The sequence below is a fragment of the Thamnophis sirtalis genome, unplaced genomic scaffold (genome assembly GCF_051295495.1).
Source record: "Thamnophis sirtalis isolate CommonGarterSnake01/CBP01778 unplaced genomic scaffold, rThaSir2_p1.2 scaffold_10, whole genome shotgun sequence".
Classification (NCBI taxonomy): Eukaryota; Metazoa; Chordata; class Lepidosauria; order Squamata; family Natricidae; genus Thamnophis; species Thamnophis sirtalis.
The window spans coordinates 2795614-2816648 of NW_028261390.1; the positions used below are offsets into that span (position 1 = coordinate 2795614).

Below are 21035 nucleotides of genomic sequence, written 5' to 3' on the forward strand. Positions count from 1 at the left end.
CCCCACACTAGTCGGGCCTTAAGAAATGCTCACCAGGACACAGGACTCTCAGGCAGAATGCAAACCAGGAGTGATGACAGCAACTTCCTCTAGGACGCCCCACTCGTTCTCCTTAACGGGCCAGGCGTTCCAGAGTTATGCTGGAACACACGCCCACAGACACCCACACCCCAGGGGTGTCCCGTCCCCCACCTAGTATTTGTTTCCAGAAGGTAAGTCATCTGTGTTCCAAGTTTGGTTGAAATTGCTCGAGGCGCTCCAGAGTTATGCTGGAACATATATACATACAGTATACATGCAGTATGCTCCCTCCCATATTTGGCATACCAGGTGCTTTGACAAAAAAAAAAAACATTTAATCATTCCCCTGGCTCAGCTGATAAGGGAGGAGAGCTTGTGGCTTAGAGGTTAATATAACTGCCTAATATATAAAAAACAGCCCAAGTTTGAATCCCAGCGTGGGTATGGCTAGCTGATGAGAGCTAAATAGCTTGAAATAGAAAAGAGAATGATGCAAAATAATAATTGAAGGGTGGAGGATGTGGGTTTTTTTTGCCATGGCAGAGAGAGAGAGAGTAATAACCGTATTTCTCTTTTATTTGTGTAAAAAGGGAATGGAGATGGATTGGAAAAGAAAACAGAAGAAGTGTAAGTTTTTAAAAAAATATACTTTTCTGATTCCATGGTCCTTTCTAAAGCACCTCTTGGCTGAGCAGAAGAAGTCGTTGTCAGTTGTTGTTGTACACACTACACAATTGCAGTTTGAATGCTTTTTTTTATTTCCCATTCCCGAGGCTCTGATTTGCATCTAAAAATCAGGGTTCTTCTAATGTAGCTTGTTGATTTGTGTCAGCTTCTTTGCTTTCTTTATATATTACTAATGGCACCTAGTTACTAAGGCTTACTTTGTGCTCAGGGTCTTTTTTTAAAAATATAATTTTGAATGAAGAATTTTTAACAAGATAAAAGGATTACAAATATTAGAAAATAAAGGAAGAAAATAAAGAATGGTGAATAAGAAAGAAGATGGGAATAGTAACAAGGGGGAAGGGATGGGATAGGATGGGAAGGGAAAGGAAGGGAAGGGAAAAGGAGAAGGGAAAGAAAGGAAAAAAGGAAAGGAATGGAAAAGGAAGGAGGAAGGGAAGGGAAAGAAAGGAAAAGAGGAAAAAGAAAAGGAATGGAAAAGGAAGGGGGAGGGGGAGGGAAAACAGAGGAAAAGGAAAAGAAAGGAAGAAGGAAATGAAGGGAAGGGAAAAGGAAGGAAAGAAAGGAAAAAGGAAATGAAGGGAAGGGAAAAGGAAGGAAAGAAAGGAAAAAGGAAATGAAGGGAAGGGAAAAGGAAGGAAAGAAAGGAAAAAGGAAAGGAAGGGAAGGGAAAAGGAAGGAAAGAAAGGAAAAAGGAAAGGAAGGGAAGGGAAAAGGAAGGAAAGAAAGGAAAAAGGAAAGGAAGGGAAGGGAAAAGGAAGGAAAGAAAGGAAAAAGGAAAGGAAGGGAAGGGAAAAGGAAAGAAAGGAAAAAGGAAGGGGAAAGGAAGGGAAGAAAGAAAAAGGAAGAGAAGGCAAAGTGGGAAGGGAAGGGAAAGAAAGGAAAAGAGGAAAAAGAAAAGGAATGGAAAAGGAAGGGGGAGGGGGAGGGAAAACAGGAAAAGGGAAAGAGAGGAAAAAGGAAAGGAATGGAAGGGAAAAGGAGGGAAAGAAAGGAAAAAAGGAAAGGAATGGAAAAGGAAAGAAAAAGGAGGAAGGGAAGGGAAAGAAAGGAAAAGAGGAAAAAGAAAAGGAATGGAAAAGGAAGGGAGGAGGGGGAGGGAAAACAGAGGAAAAGGAAAAGAAAGGAAAAAGGAAGGGAAGGGAAAAGGAAGGACAGAAAGGAAAAAAGGAAGAGAAGGCAAAGGGGAAAGGGAAGCTTTCCAGACTTTTGACAGGCAGTTATAATTCTATTTATATTTTATCTTTATTTTACCTCTCTTTCCTGTTCTGATCTTGAAATCCATAAACGACAACCCTTAATTCCTTCTTCCTTCAGAGACTTTTCTTTTTTTGGAAAAACAAAAACCTATCATTGTGTGATTCTGTTCCATAAAAGAACTCTGGATTGTGTGAATTTAAAAATCTTCACCCTCGTGATCCGTGTGGCCTTTCTTCTTTCCTTTCCCAGTAAACTCTTGTCTCAGATCTATTTCGCTGTGGTGGAAGCTGTCCTGGCTGGCATAGACACCTTCTCAAAAACCTCCCATGTTACAAAGGTATGCACTTCCCTCCTCGACTTAACAACCACCCCACTTAGTGACCGCTTGAAGTTACGGGGGCCCTGTGAAAAGTGACCGTTCACCCATTTTTCACACTTAACGACCATTTCAGCGTTCCCATGGTCGTTAAGTGATTTCAAAACTCGCATGCTTGGCAATTAGCTCGCAATTATGACCAATGCACGCGTCCCTTTTATCAGCAATGTGGTTGTTTGAAAAATGGTCACGAGTCGCATTTTTGTGACTACAGACGGTCACTAAATGGACGGTTGTAAGTCAAGGATTACCTGTACTTATTCTTCATTTTTTTTTAGTATAGCATTGATTGGATTTGACTCCCCCCCTCACCCCCCATTCCTTTCTCTTCACAGGCGAAAGAAACAGCAGAGAAAGTGTTTTTCAATACGCTTGACGCTCTTCAACTCTCATGCTTCAAAACTCCACTACGGTACGTCTCTCCCTCCCTTCCCCTCCCTCCCTCCCTCCCCCCCCCCTCTCTCTCTTCTAAACCAGGGGTGTCCAGTTCAGTTTCTTTTTTTTCCGATCAAATATTTATTTTATTTCTTTAAAAAAACAAAACAAATATTTCATCATTTGTCAATCATTAAGACATTGAAGTACAATTTTTTTGTGTGTGCCCCTCCCTCCCTCCCCCCCCAACCCCCTCCTCCTCCCCCCCACCGACTTCCCAGAACCCGTACACGGTATGGATTTCTAACAAACACAGTCTAAAATCTATTGAGAAAAAAGAAATAAAGAAATTAATGACATTCTACATTGACCTTAGCTTCTTCTTGCTGAACCAACTTTAAAGAATTTAAATCATTTCTGATCTTAAGCATAGGCTAACTGGAATTTCTTGGTCCCGTATTTATTTTGTATATAGTCAATCCATTTTTTCCAGTCTCGTTTATATCTTTCATTTGAGTGATCTTTAAGATATGCTGATATTTTAGCCATCTTGGCTAAGTTTGTGACTTTCAATGTCCATTCTTGGATTGTAGGCAAGTCTTCCTTCTTCCAATATTGCGCCACCAACAGTCTTGCTGCCATTATTAGGTGCAGAATCAAATAAGTCTCTACCACTGTAAAGTCAGTACATATACCTAGTAAAAATAACTGAGGAATAAACTTTATCCTTCTTTTAAAAACATTTTGCATGACCCACCATATTTTTATCCAGAATGCCTTAACCTTTTGGCAGGTTCAGTTTCATTGAGGGCGGCATCAGGGTTGTGTTTGACCTCGGGCCAGGGTGGGTGTGGCCAGCTCAACATCACTCATCAAAGCTTTGTTTTGAGCCGCGACGGCCTCTGGCAGCCCTCCGGGACTGAAAAGAGAACTCAGGGAGGGGCCGTGTGGTCCTCCCGGGTTCCGTTTCTATCCGCGACAACCTCCTATAACCCTCCGCCAGCAAAAACAGAGCTCAGGGAGGAGACCCTAGGTCCTCCCGAGCTCTGTTTTTGCTTGCAGAGGCATCACGGGTCGCTCCACCACCGTTTCCAGGGCCGGCCCGCGGGCCAGGTCTAAGCGCCCGGTGGGCCGGATTGCGGCCCGCGGGCCATGAGTTTGACACCCTTGTTCTAAGCATTTTTGTACAAACTGGGATAGTATAACACCATGACGGCGAACCTATGGCGCGGGTACCCGAAGTGGCACGCAGAGCCATCTCTCCAGGCACGCGAACCGTCGCCCATTGCTCAGCCAGCCAGCCGCCTGGTCTTCATGCTCGCGGGAATGCTGGAAACCGGAAGAGCGGTTGCCCAGTGCGCATGTGCGTGCTGGATGGCTGCTCTTCTGGTTTCTCCCGCGCACAAGCGCACCGGGCTGGTGCTCTTCCAGTTTCCAGCATACTCGTGTGGCACCGGCCTTCTGGTCTTTGCGCCTGCATGCGCACCAGAAACAGGAAGACCGGGGGAGGGCGTTGCACATGCACATGCCCAAAACCAGAAGAGCAGCCCGCTGGCGCATACACACGCACACTCCCGTTTTGCCAAAAGAGTTCGCCAACGTTGGCATAGCGGATTGTTTCACCTGGGGCTGATTTTTGAAACCCCCTTCTTCTCCTCCTTTTCATTCTCCTGCTTTTCAGCTTTCTCTTCCTCTTTCTCCACTTTTTCATCCTTCTTCCTCCTTTTCCTTCTCCTCTTTTTCCTCCTCCTCCTCCTCCTCTTTCTCCTCCACTTTTTCATACTTCTCTTCTTCTTCCTCCCCCTCCTCTTTTTCATCCTTCTTTTTCTCCTCCTTTTCATCCTCCTGCTTTTCATCTTTCTCTTCCTCTTTCTCCACTTTTTCATCCTTCTTCCTCCTTTTCCTCCTCCTCTTTTTCCTCCTTCTCCTCTTTCTTCTTCACTTTTTCATCCTTCTCTTCCTACTCCTTTTCCTCCTTCTCCTTACCTTATTTTTAGAGACTTAAAGTACTTTAAGTATTTTACTTAAAGTAAAATGCTAATATTTTGAATGTACCCTACTTGGCAAACATTAATATGAAATTTCGTTAGAAGCAGCTCTCAAAGGGTCACCCCCTCCGATAGCCTACTAAGTAAACGTGGCAAAATAAATAAATAAAATACAAAATTATGCACATACCCACATATGCATTCTCTACACTCCATGTAGTCCTCAGCTTACAGCCGTAGTGGCCATTTGATGTTGCAAAGACCCTGAAAACAGCGGCTTAAGATTGTTTTTCACACCGACAACATTTGCAACCCTTTCCCGCGATCTCCTAGTTGACATTTAAACGCTTCGGCCACTGGCACGTCTTTACGACGGTTGCAGTATCCCGGGGTCACGCCGTCCCCTTTTACGACCTCCCGGCGAGCAGAGTCGATGGGGAAGGCGGATTCGCTTAACGGCCGTGTGGCTAACCGAACGGCAGGGATTCCGTTTTGAAAACGGTGGCAAGAAAGGTTGCAAAAACTCACTGAACGACTCGCTTGGCTTAGCGACCCAAATTTTGGGCACCATCGTGGCCATGCGCTAAGGATTACTTGTGCGTTCCTCCTGTGCAACACGACATTTAGTGTAACCGGGGAATCTGGCTAACTTCAGCGTTTTTATTTATCTTCCTCTTTTTAAAAAAATAAATAATTATCCCTCTTTTGCGCAGCACCAAGATCGATTTCTGGATTCAAGCTGTGAACAACCAAGGGAGGTGAGTCCTTTCCTCCTCTTGACCAGACATCGTCCCATGATGGCTTGCTTGTTGTGGTTTGTTGTTGTTATGATGATTAGATTTTTTTATCCCACTGTTTTTATATATATCTGAACTCCCGAAAGGCTCCTGCCCCCTCTTTTCCCCATGGCAACAACTCTGTGAGGTGACTTGGGCTGAGAAAGAGGAACCCGGCGTGCCTTTCGCACCTAGAACTCCCTCTCTCCGGGTGATTGACCCACGGTCACCCAGATGGCTTTGGTGCCCAAGGCGAAACTTGAACTCCCCATCTCCCGGTGATTGGTTCATAGTCACCTGTTCTGTCCCCACTCATTCCACACCAACGCACACTCCGAGGCAGAGATAAGTTACGGCATTTAATTAACAGACAAACAGGTCCTTGGCAGCAACCCGGCACCGACAAGCTTGGGCAGCAATAAACACAGATAAGGCTTGGCAGCAATCCAGCCTGCCAAGCTCATACAAAGTTCTCCGACATTCGATTCTGTGTTGACTTCTGCGAAGAGGGGCGTGTGCACAAGTAGCCTTTTTATAGTCTGGAGAGTAGCCTAATGACTACCAGCTGAGTGCAATCACCTCCTGTAATTGAGTAATTGTTCCTGACGCCTATTAGCTCTTCGATGACGTGCATCCAGGAACAACTCACTACTGGCGTCCAGCTCACTCTCCCTTGTCTCCTCCCTACTGGTCCAAGGCTCAGGTGTCTCCTGGTGGCCAACCAGCCTCTCTGCACCCTGCTCAGAGTTGGAACCCTGTCCAGGGTCCTCCAGAGCCGACTCATAGGGCCCCTCGCTGTCGGAGCTCCAACGGCTCCTGCTGGGCCACAACAGTCACCCAACTAGCTTTCGTGTCTAAGGCAAGACTAGAACTCACCATCTCCTGGTGACTGGCCCAAAGTCACCCAACCGGCTTTCATGTCAAAGGCAGGATTAGAACTCACCATCTCCTGGTGACTGGCTCATAGTCACCCAACCAGCTTTTGTGCCTAAGGCAGGCCTAGAATTCACCATCTCCTGGTGATTGGCCCAATGTCGCCCAGACGGCTTTTTTGTCTAATGCAGGACTAGAACTCCCCATCTCCTGCTGACTGGCCCAAACTCACCCCGCCAGCTTTCATACCCAAGGCAGGACTCGAACAACTGGCATGTCCTACTTAACGACGGTTGCCATTTCCCAGGGTCACTTGATGGCCATTTGGCAGGAAGACTTTACTAAAGCAGCTCTTCCCACGTGAGAACTACTCACTGTCACGTCTTAACACAAAGCAAGACTTTAGGGGGCGATAAGAATTCATTGTCTATAAGGAAATTTAAAAAAAGATATTTTCTCTTCCAGTGCTGAAGGGATTTTTTCCCCCTTTTATTTCTTCCCAACTGATGCTATCAAAGTTAAATCTTTGAGACTTGCCACACATTGCAATGAAAGCCTCCTTAAAATGTTTTTTTTCCCCCTCCCTACAGAATTATTCCAGTGGAGAACAAGGACAGCCTCTACTTGGTTAAAACGGTGAGTTTTTGGGCATGCTGCATAATTGTTTACTGTACTTTTGGACTGTAAGACACACTGGTGTAGAAGACGCACCAAGATTTCGAAGAGATAAGTAAGAAAAACAAGTTTTTGTCCCCCAGGAGCACTCTGCAGGCTTCAGCAGGGCTGGGGGGGAAGCAAAAACGCCCCCGTTTCTGCGAAAATGGGCCATTTTCACAAAAATGCCTCCATTTTTGCAAAAAATGCCCTGTTCTTTGCCTGTTTTTTCACAAGAAGGGGGCATTTTTGCCTTCCCCCAGCCCTGCTGAAGCCTGCAGAAGGCTGCTGGGGGAAGGCAAAAACACCTCCGTTTTTGTGAAAAATGTCTCAATTTTTACGAAAAACGTCTCAGTTTTTGCGAAAAACGTCTCAGTTTTTGCGAAAAACGTCTCGGTTTTTGCGCGAAAAACATCTCAGTTTTTGCGCGAAAAACGTCTCGGTTTTTGCGCGAAAAACGTCTCGGTTTTTGCACGAAAAAGTCTCAGTTTTTGCGCGAAAAACGTCTCAGTTTTTGCGAAAAATGGGTGGGAGGCGGAGCTTCAGGAGGCCAAAAATGGCTGTATTCAGTGTATAAGATGCACCAACATTTCACACTCTCTTAGAGGGGAAAAAGTTTGTCTTATACTTCAAAAAATGTCGTACATTTGAGTGACCCGAGGGGACATTTTGCCTTAGAACCTGAGACAATGGAAGAAGCTGGATTCACTTAACAGGCGTGTTACTAATTTAACCGCTGCAGTGATTCCCTTAGTGGCAAGAAAGGTCATAAAATGGGGCAAGGCTCACCAAACATTTCATTGCGTAGCTGAGCAATGAAAATTTGGGGTTCGATTGCTGTCATTAAGTCAAGAATTACCTCTATATAAAACAACAGAGATTTTCCTATGTGTCTTAATATTTTCATTTTGTGGAAAAGTAGAAACATTTGATAGCAATAGCACTTAGATTTATATGCCGCTTTGCAGCCCTCTCTAAGCGGTTTACGGAGTCAGCCTCTTGCCCCCAACAATCTGGCTCCTCAGTTTACCCACCTCGGAAGGACGGAAGGACAAATCAACCTTCAGCCAGTCAGGATCGAACTGCTGGCAGGTGGCAGTCAGCACAATTAACCTGCATTCTAGGGACGTTGGTGGCTCAGTGGCTAAGACTCTGAGCTTGTCGATCAGAAGGTCAGCAGTTTTGTCGGTTCGAATCCCTAGCGCCGCGTAACGGAGTGAGCTCCCGTTACTCGTCCCAGCTTCTGCCAACCGAGCAGTTCGAAAGCACATTAAAAAATGCAAGTAGAAAAATAGGCACCACCTTTGGTGGGAAGGGAACAGCGTTCTGTGCGCCTTTGGCGTTGAGTCATGCCGGCCACATGACCACGGAGACGTCTTCGGACAGCGCTGGCTCTTCGGCTTTGAAACGGAGATGAGCATCGTCCCCTAGAGTCAGGAACGACTAGCACAGTGTTTCTCAACCTTGGCAACTTGAAGATGTCTGGACCTCAACTCCCAGAATTCCCCAGCCAGCGAATGCTGGCTGGGGAATTCTGGGAGTTGAAGTCCAGACATCTCCAAGTTGCCAAGGTTGAGAAACACTGAGCTAGCACATATGTGCGAGGGGAATCTTCACCTGGACCTTACAGCATTCTAACCACTGTGCCACCACGGCTCTTTAATACATCTGTTTTTAATTCATAACCCTGACTTCTCGTCCTTCACTAGTAGATTTACTCATTCGTTTTGTTCAATTTGTATAGCTGCCCATCTCAAATAGGTTGGCTCTCTGTCGCTCACAACAATTGAAAAAGAGCCCTTAGCAGAAGGAACAAATTCAAAATAAAAGCCACAGACATAGAGAATTGCACCGGTTTATCACACTTCCCCCCCCCCTGGTTTGCTACAGGTGACCATGGCTGTGTACGACATCCCTGACCTGCTGGCCGGAAGAGGCTGCCTGGGCTCCGTGGTCTTCTCAGAGTCCTTCCTGACCTCCCAGATCCTTGTCAAAGAAAAAGGTTCTATGGGGGGGAAGAAACCCTCTGGGTGGCCGGGAGGGAGGAGACCTCTGCGATTTCACTCCCATACGCAATGACTTCGTTTTGTTTTACTTTACTTTACCTTACTACTTTACTTTTACTTTTCTTAACTTCCCTTAACTTAACCTTAACTTAAATTTAAACTTACTTAACTCAGCTGAAGCTTAACCTTAACTTTAACCTTAGCCTTAGCTTAACCTTAACTTTAACCTTTCTTAACTCAACTCAACCTTAACCGTAAAGTTAACCTTAATTTAACCTTAGCCTTAACTTAACCTTAATTTAACCTTAGCCTTCACTTAACCTTAACTTTAACCTTTCTTAACTCAATTTAACCTTAACTGTAAAGTTAACCTTAATTTAACCTTAGCCTTAACTTAACCTTAACTAACCTTTCTTAACTCAACTCAACCTTAACCATAAAGTTAATCTTAATTTAATCTTAGTCTTAACTTTACCTTAATTTAACCTTAGCCTTCACTTAACCTTTAACCTTTCTTAACTCAATTTAACCTTAACCGTAAAGTTAACCTTAATTTAACCTTAGCCTTCACTTAACCTTAACTTTAACCTTTCTTAACTCAATTCAACCTTAACCGTAAAGTTAACCTTATTTTAACCTTAGCCTTAACTTAACCTTAACTAACCTTTCTTAACTCAACCTTAACCGTAAAGTTAACCTTAATTTAACCTTAGGCTTAACTTTACCTTAATTTAACCTTAGCCTTCACTTAACCTTAACTTTAACCTTTCTTAACTCAATTCAACCTTAACCATAAAGTTAACCTTAATTTAACCTTAGCCTTCACTTAACCTTAACTTTAACCTTTCTTAACTCAAATTAATCTTAACTCTCTTCTTCTCCTCCTCCTTCTCCTCCTCCTCTTCTTCTTCTCCTTCTCCTCCTCCTCTTCTTCTCCTCCTCCTCCTCTTCTTCTTCTCCTCTTCTCCTCCTCGTCCTCTTCTTCTTCTCCTTCTCCTCCTCTCCTCCTCCTCCTCTTCTTCTTCTCCTCCTCCTCCTCGTCCTCCTCGTCCTCTTCTTCTCCTCCTTCTCGTCCTCCTCCTTCTGCTGCTACTTCTCCTCCTCCTACTCAGAGAACTCAGAGAACCCCAAGCCCCCCCCCCCAGTAACTTCTACTTCTCAGAATTGCTTTCAGAGAGGATCCAGCAGCAGCAGCTCAACCCCTTCTCTCTTCTCCCCTCGACTGCAGATGGCAGCATCAGCACAGAGACCAGTTACCTCATCCTCACAGCGGCCATCCCAAGATCGGCCTCTTGGCTGGTGAGTTCACCTCGATTCCTGCTAGAAAAACCTTGGAGGTTTCCCTTCCCGCCCCCCCTTCCTCTGCGAAACGAAATCGAGAAAACAGATTACAAAGCTGTTTTTTTTTTTTTCTAAGCCCGTGAAAGGCCGGGAGGAGGGAAGGATTGTTCTTTTGTGAGGGTTTTCAGGTCCTTGGAAACAAAAGAGGGTGAATTCTCCCTCGGGGTGTGTGTGTGTGTGTGTGTGTGTGTGCTCCTTTGGTTATTTTTTGCCAGGGATTGAGGGTCAGAAAAGAGCCAGGAGCCACAGGAAGCGCTGATGTGGCTGCGGGCAGCTGAGGCTGGGGACTTCAGGCTCTACAAAACAGTTATCACAAACGGGGGCTTATTGGTTTAGAAGGGAGCTTTAGACATACCATAACTCTTATTTTATGTTTCTTTTACTGGTTGATTTTGGTGCCTCCAGAGTCAGTCTTGATTCCTGGCAACGGCCTAGAGGGGTCCCTGCAGTTGTGGTGGTGAGATTTTAGAATGGTTCGCCATTGCCTCCTTGCTAGGGCTGAGGGAGAGGGACTGGGCCAAGGTCAGGCAGCTGGCTTTCGTCCATAGGGCAAGGCTAGAACTCAACGTCTCCTGGTGATTGGCCCAGAGTTATCCAAATGCCTTTCATGCCTAAGCTGGGACTAGAACTCACCGTCTCCTTGGGAATTGCCCAGAGTAACCCACCTGTCTTTCATGCCTAAAGTGGGACTAGAACTCACCGTCTCCTGGTGATTGGCCTAGAGTTACCCACCTGTCTTACATGCCTAAAGTGGGACTAGAACTCACCATCTCCTAGTGATTGGCCCAGAGTTACCCACCTGTCTTTCATGCCTAAGGTGGGACTAGAACTCACCGTCTCCTGGTGATTGGCCCAGAGTTACCCACCTGTCTTTCATGCCTAAGGTGGGACTAGAACTCACCATCACCTGGTGATTGGACCAGAGTTATCCATCTGTCTTTCATGCCTAGGCTGGGACTAGAACTCACCGTCTCCTGGTGATTGGCCCAGAGTTATCCATCTGTCTTTCATGCCTAAGGTGGGACTAGAACTCACCGTCTCCTGGTGATTGGCCCAGAGTTATCCATCTGTCTTTCATGCCTAAGGTGGGACTAGAACTCACCGTCTTCTGGTGATTGGCCCAGAGGTACCCACCTGTCTTACATGCCTAAACTGGGACTAGAACTCACCGTCTCCTGGTGATTGGCCCAGAGTTATCCATCTGTCTTTCATGCCTAAAATGGGACTAGATCTCACCATCTCCTAGTGATTGGCCCAAAGTTATCCAAATGCCTTTCATGCCTAAGGCGGGAACTAGAACTCACCATCACCTGGTTTCTAGCCTGGTGCCTTTAACTGCTACTTCAAACTGGCTTCATTTTCTATTTATACCAATCGGCGGAAACATTACATCTCTCCGATAATATCAGAAAAAAAACAAACTAGCCATCTTTGTAGGTTTTACCCAAAGATCGTTCTGTGAGATGTGGAAAACCTTTCACAGTTTTTCATGGCTGAGGAAATCCATCCCACCTTTATTAAAATGTCAGTATTCCAGGGGGCTTTTATAATTAAAAAAAAAATCTTATCAAACTCTTTCCTCGTCCAGGATTAATACTTGGGATTATAATTTATTTAGTAGATTTAAATGGTTGCCTGTCTCAGATACGCGACTCTTAACAGTATCAAAAAGCAATTTTAAAACGGAAAACAATAAAGCCTAAAATCACCTTCATTCATCCATCATAACCAAGAAATGGGCTCCTGGCCTTCAAGCACAACATAATTCTTTTATTAAGATTTTGCGTTTCTGATTTACTGCTGAAGTATTTGAAGTATTTACTGCTGGAAGTATTCCAGGCCCTTCAGTCTTTATGACTGTCTTGTGGGGTGGTTTAAGTTTTAAAGTTGCAGAGTGGGACGAGGGGTAAGGAGAATAGAAGGCCAGAATTGAATGCAGGGTTTGTAATCCCTAAACCAGGATTCAACCTGTTGTTGCTTTCGGCTCTAGGTGGAAGAGAATGAAGTGAAACTCTCCGAACGGGCGCAGCAACTCCTGAAGGTTCGTCTTACAAACCCTGGTGGTTTTTCTCTTCTAGTTTGACCCTGCGTGATTGAGGAATTGCGAACTACACCACTAGCCAGCATTCAATGTTGTAAGCTGGTTAGTTTTGCTCCTCTGTTAGTCTAGCCTGCAGTACTGCACTCTACCCACTGCGCCACCTCGGCTCATAGAAGAGAAGAGATTGGACAGCCACTTGACTGAACTTGTCAGGTTTCCTTCCTGAGCAGAGGGTCAGACTAGAAGACCTCCAAGGTCCTTCCAACTCCTATTCTGTTCTGTTCTACTACCTGCATCCCAGCCCCTTGATACAGCTAGAGGTCAGCACCATGGACAGCAGCATATTTGGCCAAAGCCCCGCAGTGAGAACCGAGGCATGTTTGAAGCTCCCCATTTAAAATCCGTGTCCGCAAAATGTAGAACCTGCCCTATTTCTGAAGCCCTGAGAACCTCAGCTGCCAATCTTAACCGTCCCATTGGCATGGAGAGCCAAAAGTGGCGCAGTGGTTAAAGTGCAGTACTGCAGGCCACTTCAGCTGACTGCTATCTGCAGTTCGGCGGTTCAAATCTCACCGGCTCACGCTTGACTCAGCCTTCCATCCTTCCGAGGTGGGTGAAATGAGGACCCGGATTGTTGTTGGGGCAATATATGCTGACTCTGTAAACCGCTTAGAGAGGGCTGAAAGCCCTAGGAAGCGGTATATAAGTCTAACTGCTATTGCTGTTGCTAAAGGAACCCCTGGGACGTGTTTATATACCAAGAATGAAACTTTTATTGACAGCTCCATGCAGGCACAGAAGAAGAAGAAGAAGAAGAAGAAGTTCTGAGCTTCTTGGCACGAAGCGCAGTGCAGTGAGTCCTCGGCTTACAACCGCCCATTTAGCGACTGTTCAATCCCACCCCTGACCTTTTGTCAACTAAGATAGATAAGGGTCAACAGGTTGGAGTTTGCCCACTTGCAGTCTATGTAGAGACTCTAGGGCAGTGTTTCTCAACCTTGGTGACTTTAAGTCCTGTGGACTTCAACTCCCAGAATCCCCCAGCCAGCTTGACTTCAAGTCTCCAAGATTGAGTCCAACCCCCTGCCTAGGCAGGAAACCCTATACCCTTTCAGACAAGTGGCTATCCAACATCTTCTTAAAGACTTCCAGTGTTGGGGCATTCACAACTTCTGGAGGCAAATTCTGTTCCACTGATTCATTGTTCTCACTGTCAGGAAATTTCTCCTCAGTTCTAAGTTGCTTCTCTCCTTGATTAGTTTCCACCCATTGCTTCTTGTTCTGCCCTCAGGTGCTTTGGAGGATAGCTTGACTCCCTCTTCTTTGGGGCAGCCCCTGAGATATTGGAAGATGCTATCATGTCTCCCTATTCCTTCTTTTCATTAAACTAGACCTACCCAGTTCTTGCAACCGTTCTTCATCTGTTTTAGTCTCCAGTTATTGGCCTTTCATGATAAAGCAAATGATTTTCATACATCCTTCCAACCCACCTACCCCCCTCTTTTCTTGTTCATCTTGTTTAGAAAGAAGATTCTTTCCTGGGAACTCTCCTGACGGGAGGCGATGGAGCGTATATTGTCGCTAGCAATTCACTCTGCAGACCGGAGGAAGGTAAGAAATCGAAAATTTCTACTGTACCACAATTCAAAGCCAAATAGGGTTTTTTGGGGGGTGGATGGGTGGAATTTGGACCTTTCTGAGATCCAGGTTTGTAAGCCAGATGTTGCAACCATAGTCTTGACAGTACACGCCTTGCCGGTGTGAAGTCTCTCCATTATTAATATTCTGCCTAGGCTTGTCATCATCTCTCTAGTAAGACCAATTATTGTATTTTTATTTACCGGAGTATAAGACGCACCTTTTCCCTCCAAAAAAAGAGGGTGAAAATCTGGGTGCATCTTATACAGTATTTTTGCCCTAACAAAACCCCGCCCTCTTTGAAAAAATGGACGTACAGAGGGTTTGGGAGGCTTGCAAAGTGCTCCTGGGGGTTTGGGGGTGGGGGGCCAAAAACGAACAAAAACTGGCTGCCTAGCACATACAATTGTATTAATAACCGATATCCAATATACAGTGCGGATTCCAGGCAGATGAGCTGTATTAGAGAATTGGTCTAGCAAAGGTTACTATGGATGAACCAAACTGTGCTTGTAGCACTCTACAAGTCTCCCAAAGCTCTTTTAATTTTTTTTTTTTTGCAAAAAACGAGGCATGCAGAGGATTTGGAAGGCTAACCCTAACCCTAACCCCCTACAGCAAATGTTTGAACCTAAGAAAGGTAAAATCTACCATCTACACAATTATGCCTGGAATATGTTTCGTTATTCAGAGTTTTAATTGCAGATCGTAATTACAGACTTCGAACTATCTGTAGATAGTTTTTAATATCTGTGGTCTTAATATCGGTCAGACATTGGAGGTTCCCCACCAGGAGGCTTTGGTAATTGGGGTATAAATCACTTTAACCTGAAGATCTCATAATTTGGTTTATTTTTCTTTGCAGGAAAGCTTTATTTCTTTTCCGAGGGCCTTTTGTTCCATCACCCCACTACGGGAGCGTAACCATCCCCAAGGCGCACATGGTGTCCATCCAGTTCTATGACGGGGTAAGTGCACGCCAGCCTGCTGGTATGAAGTATGAAATGAGAAGGCCGTGTGGTCTACTGGTTACATTGCATTGCATCAGCTTTTCTCTTCATCATCTCCCACAAGGCATATGTGCCCTTGAAATAATACCTTATAAATCGTCACCCGAAGCCTCAAATCGGTGGATTCTCCCTGAAAATGAGGAACAAGATCCACGGACCTTCCCCCTTGATCCCATCCGATCTTCTAGAGCGGGAACTGGAGCAGCGTCCTCGTTCTAGAGTGCTGTCCAGAAGCTTTGGATCAAAGCTTTAGCTAGGATGAAAGTAGTTGCGGGAGAGGGACTTAACCATGGTTAAGGCACCAGGGCCAGACTCCGGGTATAGATAGAAGAAAGGAACTGGGCCAGTTTATGCATTGGTTAAGACTCATGAGGTACTTCAGCTAGAATTTTGGTTTTAAAACTGGCAGCTTTAAGATGTGTGGACTTCAATTCCCAGAATCCCCAGCTAGCATATCTATGTGTGTGTGTGAGAGAGACAGACAGACAGACAGACACAGACAATGAGACAGATTGTGTTTGTGTGTGTGTGTGTGTGTGTAAGAGAGAGAGAGAGAGAGAATGTGAGATGCGTGTGAGAGGATTGTGTGTGAGGTGTTTGTGAGGGGTGTGAGAGAAAGACTTGAGATTTTCTGTGTGAGATGCGTGTGAGAAAAGGATTGTGTGTGAGGTGTTTGTGTGGGGTGTGAGAGAAAGACTTGAGATGTTTCTGTGTGAGATGTGTGTGTGAGAAGGAGTGTGTGTGAGGTGTTTGTGAGGTGTGTGAGAGAAAGACTTGAGGTGTTTCTGCGTGAGATGCGTGTGAGAGAAGGATTGTGTGTGAGGTGTTTGTGAGGGGTGTGAGAGAAAGACTTGAGGTGTTTGTGTGTGTATGTGTGTGTGTGTGAGAGAGAGACAGATGTTTGTGTGAGAGATGTGAGGAAGAGAGATGTTTGTGAGAGTTATGTATGTGAGAGAAACACATGTTTGTGAGAGAGTTATCTGTGTGAAAGAGATGTGGGTGTGTGTTTGTGGGACAGATTGTGTATGAGAGAGATGTGTGAGTTTGTGTTGGAGAGAGACGTGTGTTTGTGTGTGTATATGAGAAAGGTGTGTTTCTCTGCAAGACAGACTGTGTAAGAGATGTTTGTGTGTGAGAGAGGTGCATGTATGCATTTCCGTGTAAGAGACATGAATGTTTGTGTGTGAGAAAAGTGTCAGAGAGAGAGACCTGTATGTTTGTGTGCAAATGTGTGGGAAAGAGGGGTGTGTATGTGTGTGAGAGACAGAGATGTGTGTTTGTGAGAGAGAAAGAGAGACATGAGTTTGAGAGACACATATCTGATTGTGTGAGAGAGATGTCTGAGTGAGATGTGTGTGAGAGAGAAACTGTGTGTGTGTGAGAGAGAGAGAGAACACACACATAAATGTGCCTGTGTTTGTGTGTAGCTGACTGGGGAATTCTTGAAGCCCACCCCTCTTAAAGTTGCCACGTTTGAACCCACCAAGCTAGCTGACCCTCGTGGTCCTTCACCATTCTCCACTTCTACTCTCCCGAAAATGCCCCCAAATCTTTTCCTCCTCTTCCTCACCTTATGATCAAAACACCATTAATACCCCCTCCCCCCCCCCTTTAGCCCAAAAGCCCAACAACGCAGTGCCGCACGCCAAATTCTCAAACACAGCCAGCCAGCGGATCACGGAAGGGCCCGCGGCTGCCATCTTAGCAGACCTCATCTGGGCCGCAAAGAGTCGTGGGGGAGAAATGTCTCTCTTTGCCCTCTGGGTTTTTTCCCCACAACTAACCTTTCTTCTCTGCGAAGGGCCTGTTCGCTCGGATTAAATCTGCAAAACAACAACAACAACAACCCCGAAGCCAAAGCTTTTGGGAATTTCCCCCTTTCTCCTCTCTTTCTCTCACATCATCTCTCCTTTCTCTCTCTCTCCTCTCCTCTCCTCTCTCCTCTCTCTCATCAATTTTCTCTCTCTCTTTTCTCTCTCCCTTATCACTCATATCTCTCGCTTTCTCTCTTCTCTCTCTCATCTCTCTTTCTCAGCTCTCCCTTTTTTCTCTCTCATCTCTCTCCCTCTCTCTCTCTCATCTTTCTCTCATCTCTTTTCTCTCTCTCCCTTTTTCTCTCTTTCCTCTCACTCTCATTTCTCTCTCTCTCTTATCTCTTTTCTCTCCTCTCATTCTCATCACTCTTTTCTCTCTTCTCTCTCTCTCATCTCTCTTCTTTCTCTCTCATCTCTTTTCTCTCTCATCTCTCTCTCATCTCTTCTCTCTCTTTCCTCTCACTCTCCTCTCACTCTCAATTCTCTCTCTCATCTCTTCTCTCCTCTCACTCTCATCACTCTCTTTCTCTCTTTTCTCTCTCTCATCTCTCTTTTCTCTCTCTTTCATCTCTCATCTCTCTCTCTCATCTCTTTTCTCTCTCTCCTCTTTCCTCTCACTCTCATTTCTCTCTCTCTCTTATGTCTTTTCTCTCCGCTCATTCTCATCACTCTCTTTCTCTCTTCTCTCTCTCTCTCATCTCTCTTCTCTCTCTCATCTCTTTTCTCTTTTCTCTCTCATCTCTCTCTCATCTCTTCTCTCTTTTTCCTCTCACTCTCCTCTCACTCTCAATTCTCTCTCTCATCTCTTCTCTCCTCTCACTCTCATCACTCTCTTTCTCTTCTCTCTCTCATCTCTCTTTTCTCTCTCTTTCATCTCTTTTCTTTCTCTCTCATCTCTCTCTCATCTCTTCTCTCTCTTTCTTCTCACTCTCCTCTCACTCTCATTTCTCTCTCTCATCTCTTTTCTCTCCTCTCTCTCATCACTCTTTCTCTCTTTTCTTTCTCTCTCTCATCTCTTTCTTATCTCTCCCTTTCTCATCTCTCTTTTCCCACTCTCTCTTTTCTCTCTCTCTTATCACTCATATCTCTCTCAGCTTTCTCTTTTCTCTCTTTCATCTCTCTTTCTCAGCTCTCCCTTTTTTCTCTCTGCTTTCTCTCATCTCTCTTTTCTCTCTTTCCTCCAACTCTCCTCTCACTCTCATTTCTCTCTCTCTCATCTCTTTTTTCTCCTTTCACTCTCATCACTCTCTCTTCTCTCTCTCTTCTCCTTCTCATCTCTCTTTTCCCACTCTCTCTTTTCTCTCCCCTTTTGTAAGCCTTGCAAAAAAAAAACCCAGCTGGGTCTTGACCTCCTTTTTGGCTATTCTTCGCTTTCAAAATCTTCATTTTCAGTCAAAAAAAAAAACTCCCTGCAGGCTATTTATGGGGACCCTCTAGTCACTCCTGAAACGTAGCCAGGTATTTTTTTTTCCTATTTTTATTTTTTGTCCAAAGCAAAAAAATCCTTGAAAGGGAATTTGTATTGTTTTCGCGAGCCGGCCTGGGGTGAGGCTGCAGAGCTAAAAATAACACAAAGCGGGCAAGAACGGGGCAGCGGTTGGGGACATCGGTCGAAAAGGGAAAAGGGAAAAAGATAAGAAGGCTTGGTCTCCATGGAAATGAGTACACAAGGGTGTGTTTTTCTCTTCGTTGCCTCCTCTATTTGTTTGTCTGCTTTTTTTTACATTGGGGGAGGCATGGAGGAAAAGATGCCGGGCTCCAGCCACTAGGTTTATTGGCCAAGGCTCCTCAATACATGAGTTGGGTACGAATAGTTGGGTAGTGAAATGTCTGCAAGGAAACCAGCAAGTTTAGAGATGCTAAAGGACTATATAGTCCTCCTCCTCCTCCTCCTTGCAAGCCCCACCTCCTTCTAGTGCTGATTATGTTACCTAGTTCGGTAGTGGAATGTCTGCAAGAAAACCAGCGAATAGAATAAGGAATAGAGAAAATAGAATAGAGTAGAGTAGAATAGAAAAGAATAGAATAGAGAATAGAGTAGAGTAGAATAGAATAGAATAGAAGAAGAATAGAGAAAATAGAATAGAAAAGAATGGAATAGAATAGAATAGAATAGGGAATAGAAGATAGAGAATAGAGTAGAATAGAATAGAGTAGAATAGAATAGAATAAGGAATAGAGGATAGATATTAGAGTAGAATAGAATAGAATAGAATAAGGAATAGAGAAAATAGAATAGAAAAGAATAGAAAAGAATGGAATGGAATAGAAAGAATAGAATATGGAATAGAAGATAGAGAATAGAGTAGAATAGAATAGAGTAGAATAGAATAGAATAAGGAATAGATAGATATTAGAGTAGAGTAGAATAGAATAGAATAAGGAATAGAGAAAATAGAATAGAAAAGAATAGAAAAGAATGGAATGGAATAGAATAGAATAGAATAGGGGAATAGAAGATAGAGAATAGAGTAGAAAAGAATAGAGTAGAATAGAATAGAATAAGGAATAGATAGATATTAGAGTAGAGTAGAATAGAATAGAATAAGGAATAGAGAAAATAGAATAGAAAAGAATGGAATGGAATAGAATAGGGAATAGAAGATAGAGAATAGAGTAGAATAGAATAGAGTAGAATAGAATAGAATAAGGAATAGAGGATAGATATTAGAGTAGAATAGAATAAGGAATAGAGAAAATAGAATAGAAAATAATAGAAAAGAATGGAATGGAATAGAATAGAATAAGGAATAGAGGATAGAGAATAGAGTAGAATAGAATAGAATAAGGAATAGAGAAAATAGAATAGAAAAGAATGGAATGGAATAGAATACATTAGATTAGATTAAATTTCTTTATTGGCCAAGTGTGATTGGACACACAAGAAATTTGTCTTTGGTGCAGATGCTCTCTGTGTACATAAAGAAAAATAGAAAAGAATACATTCATCAAGAATCATAAGATACAACACTTAATGATAGTCATAGGTTACCAATAACCAATCAAATTATATTAGGAAACAAAACAATATACATTTTAAAGTTACAGGCAACACGGTTATAGTCATAAGTGAGAAGAGATAGGTACCAGGAAGGAAGAGAAGAATAATAGTAATGCAGTCTTAGTAGATAATTTGACAGTGTTGTGGGAATTAGTTGTTAAGCACAAGTCTCCCACAAGTCTTAAAAGTTCCAGTTTGGTCACCCCTGGTCTACCCGTAAGTTTCCCCCTCCCCTTTCTTCTTCTCCTTTGTGTTTTAGGATTCCACCAGTGTGGTGGCCGCACTTTTCGTACAACACAAGCCTTCTCTGCTTCCTCATCTGCCAGTCCAGCTCCACACCCCAAACAACCTCCTGATGATTGCAGTTTTCCCAAAGTCGGCCCTTTATAAAGCTTTCTATTCCCCAGGTAAGGTCTGCCGTGCTCTGGGCTAGGTTTATGTGCAAACGCCTCTCCTTCGCTTCAGCCGAGAGGAGACCAACGGGGGGTACTTGCTCGCCGTCCTGGCAGAATGGAGAGAGGATGCGGGCATGCCTTGTGCTCTGCTAATCCCCTAATTATCAGGCGTGTTGATTGGCGCCTCGCCTCACCGATTAGCAGAGCAATATCAGGAAACACAATTCACAGTGATTAAAGGATATCGACAGAGAGAATTTTTAACTGCATTTTGGTACCCAGCATTTCAGGGATGCGGTGGCTCAGCGGCTAAGATGCTGAGCTTGTCAATCAGTTGTCGGTTCGAATCCCTAGCGCCCCGTAACAGAGGGAACTCCCGTGACTTGTCCCAGCTTCTGCCAACCTAGCAGTTCGAAAGCTCGTAAAAAATGCGAGTAGAAAAATAGGAACCACCTTTGGTGGGAAGGGAACAGCGTTCCGTGCGCCTTCGGCGTTTAGTCATGCCGGCCACCTGACCACGGAGACGTCTTCGGACAGCGCTGGCTCTTAGGCTTTGAAACGGAGATGAGCACCGCCCCCTAGAGTCGGGAATGACTAGCACATATGTGCGAGGGGAACCTTTACCTATGCCTCGTGAAATTGTGTAAGTTAGGCCTTCTTTGTCATTGTAGGTCTTTTCCGCCTGGCAACAGCAGGGAAATACGGGAGTCACGTTGAAAATGATCCAGGACGATTCTCTGTCTGCAGAACAGGAAAGATTGTAAGCTGGTGGCTTTTTATTCCAATTCTTGTATTGCACAAGCAGCATTGAAGAGAAAGCGGGGGGGGGGGGGGGGAGG

General features: G+C 44.5%; 1 protein-coding gene across 1 annotated transcript in view; it reads left to right on the top strand.

The window, feature by feature from the left end:
* DNAAF9 (dynein axonemal assembly factor 9) overlaps positions 1 to 21035 on the top strand; it is a 91578-nt gene that overhangs the window by 37864 nt on the left and 32679 nt on the right. The window contains 13 exon segments of the mRNA XM_087723924.1: positions 612 to 648; positions 2158 to 2245; positions 2620 to 2696; positions 5361 to 5405; positions 6887 to 6932; positions 8841 to 8952; positions 10185 to 10255; positions 12288 to 12338; positions 13862 to 13949; positions 14842 to 14874; positions 14877 to 14944; positions 20061 to 20205; positions 20866 to 20956. Of these exon segments, the coding sequence (XP_087580050.1) occupies positions 612 to 648; positions 2158 to 2245; positions 2620 to 2696; positions 5361 to 5405; positions 6887 to 6932; positions 8841 to 8952; positions 10185 to 10255; positions 12288 to 12338; positions 13862 to 13949; positions 14842 to 14874; positions 14877 to 14944; positions 20061 to 20205; positions 20866 to 20956 (952 nt within the window).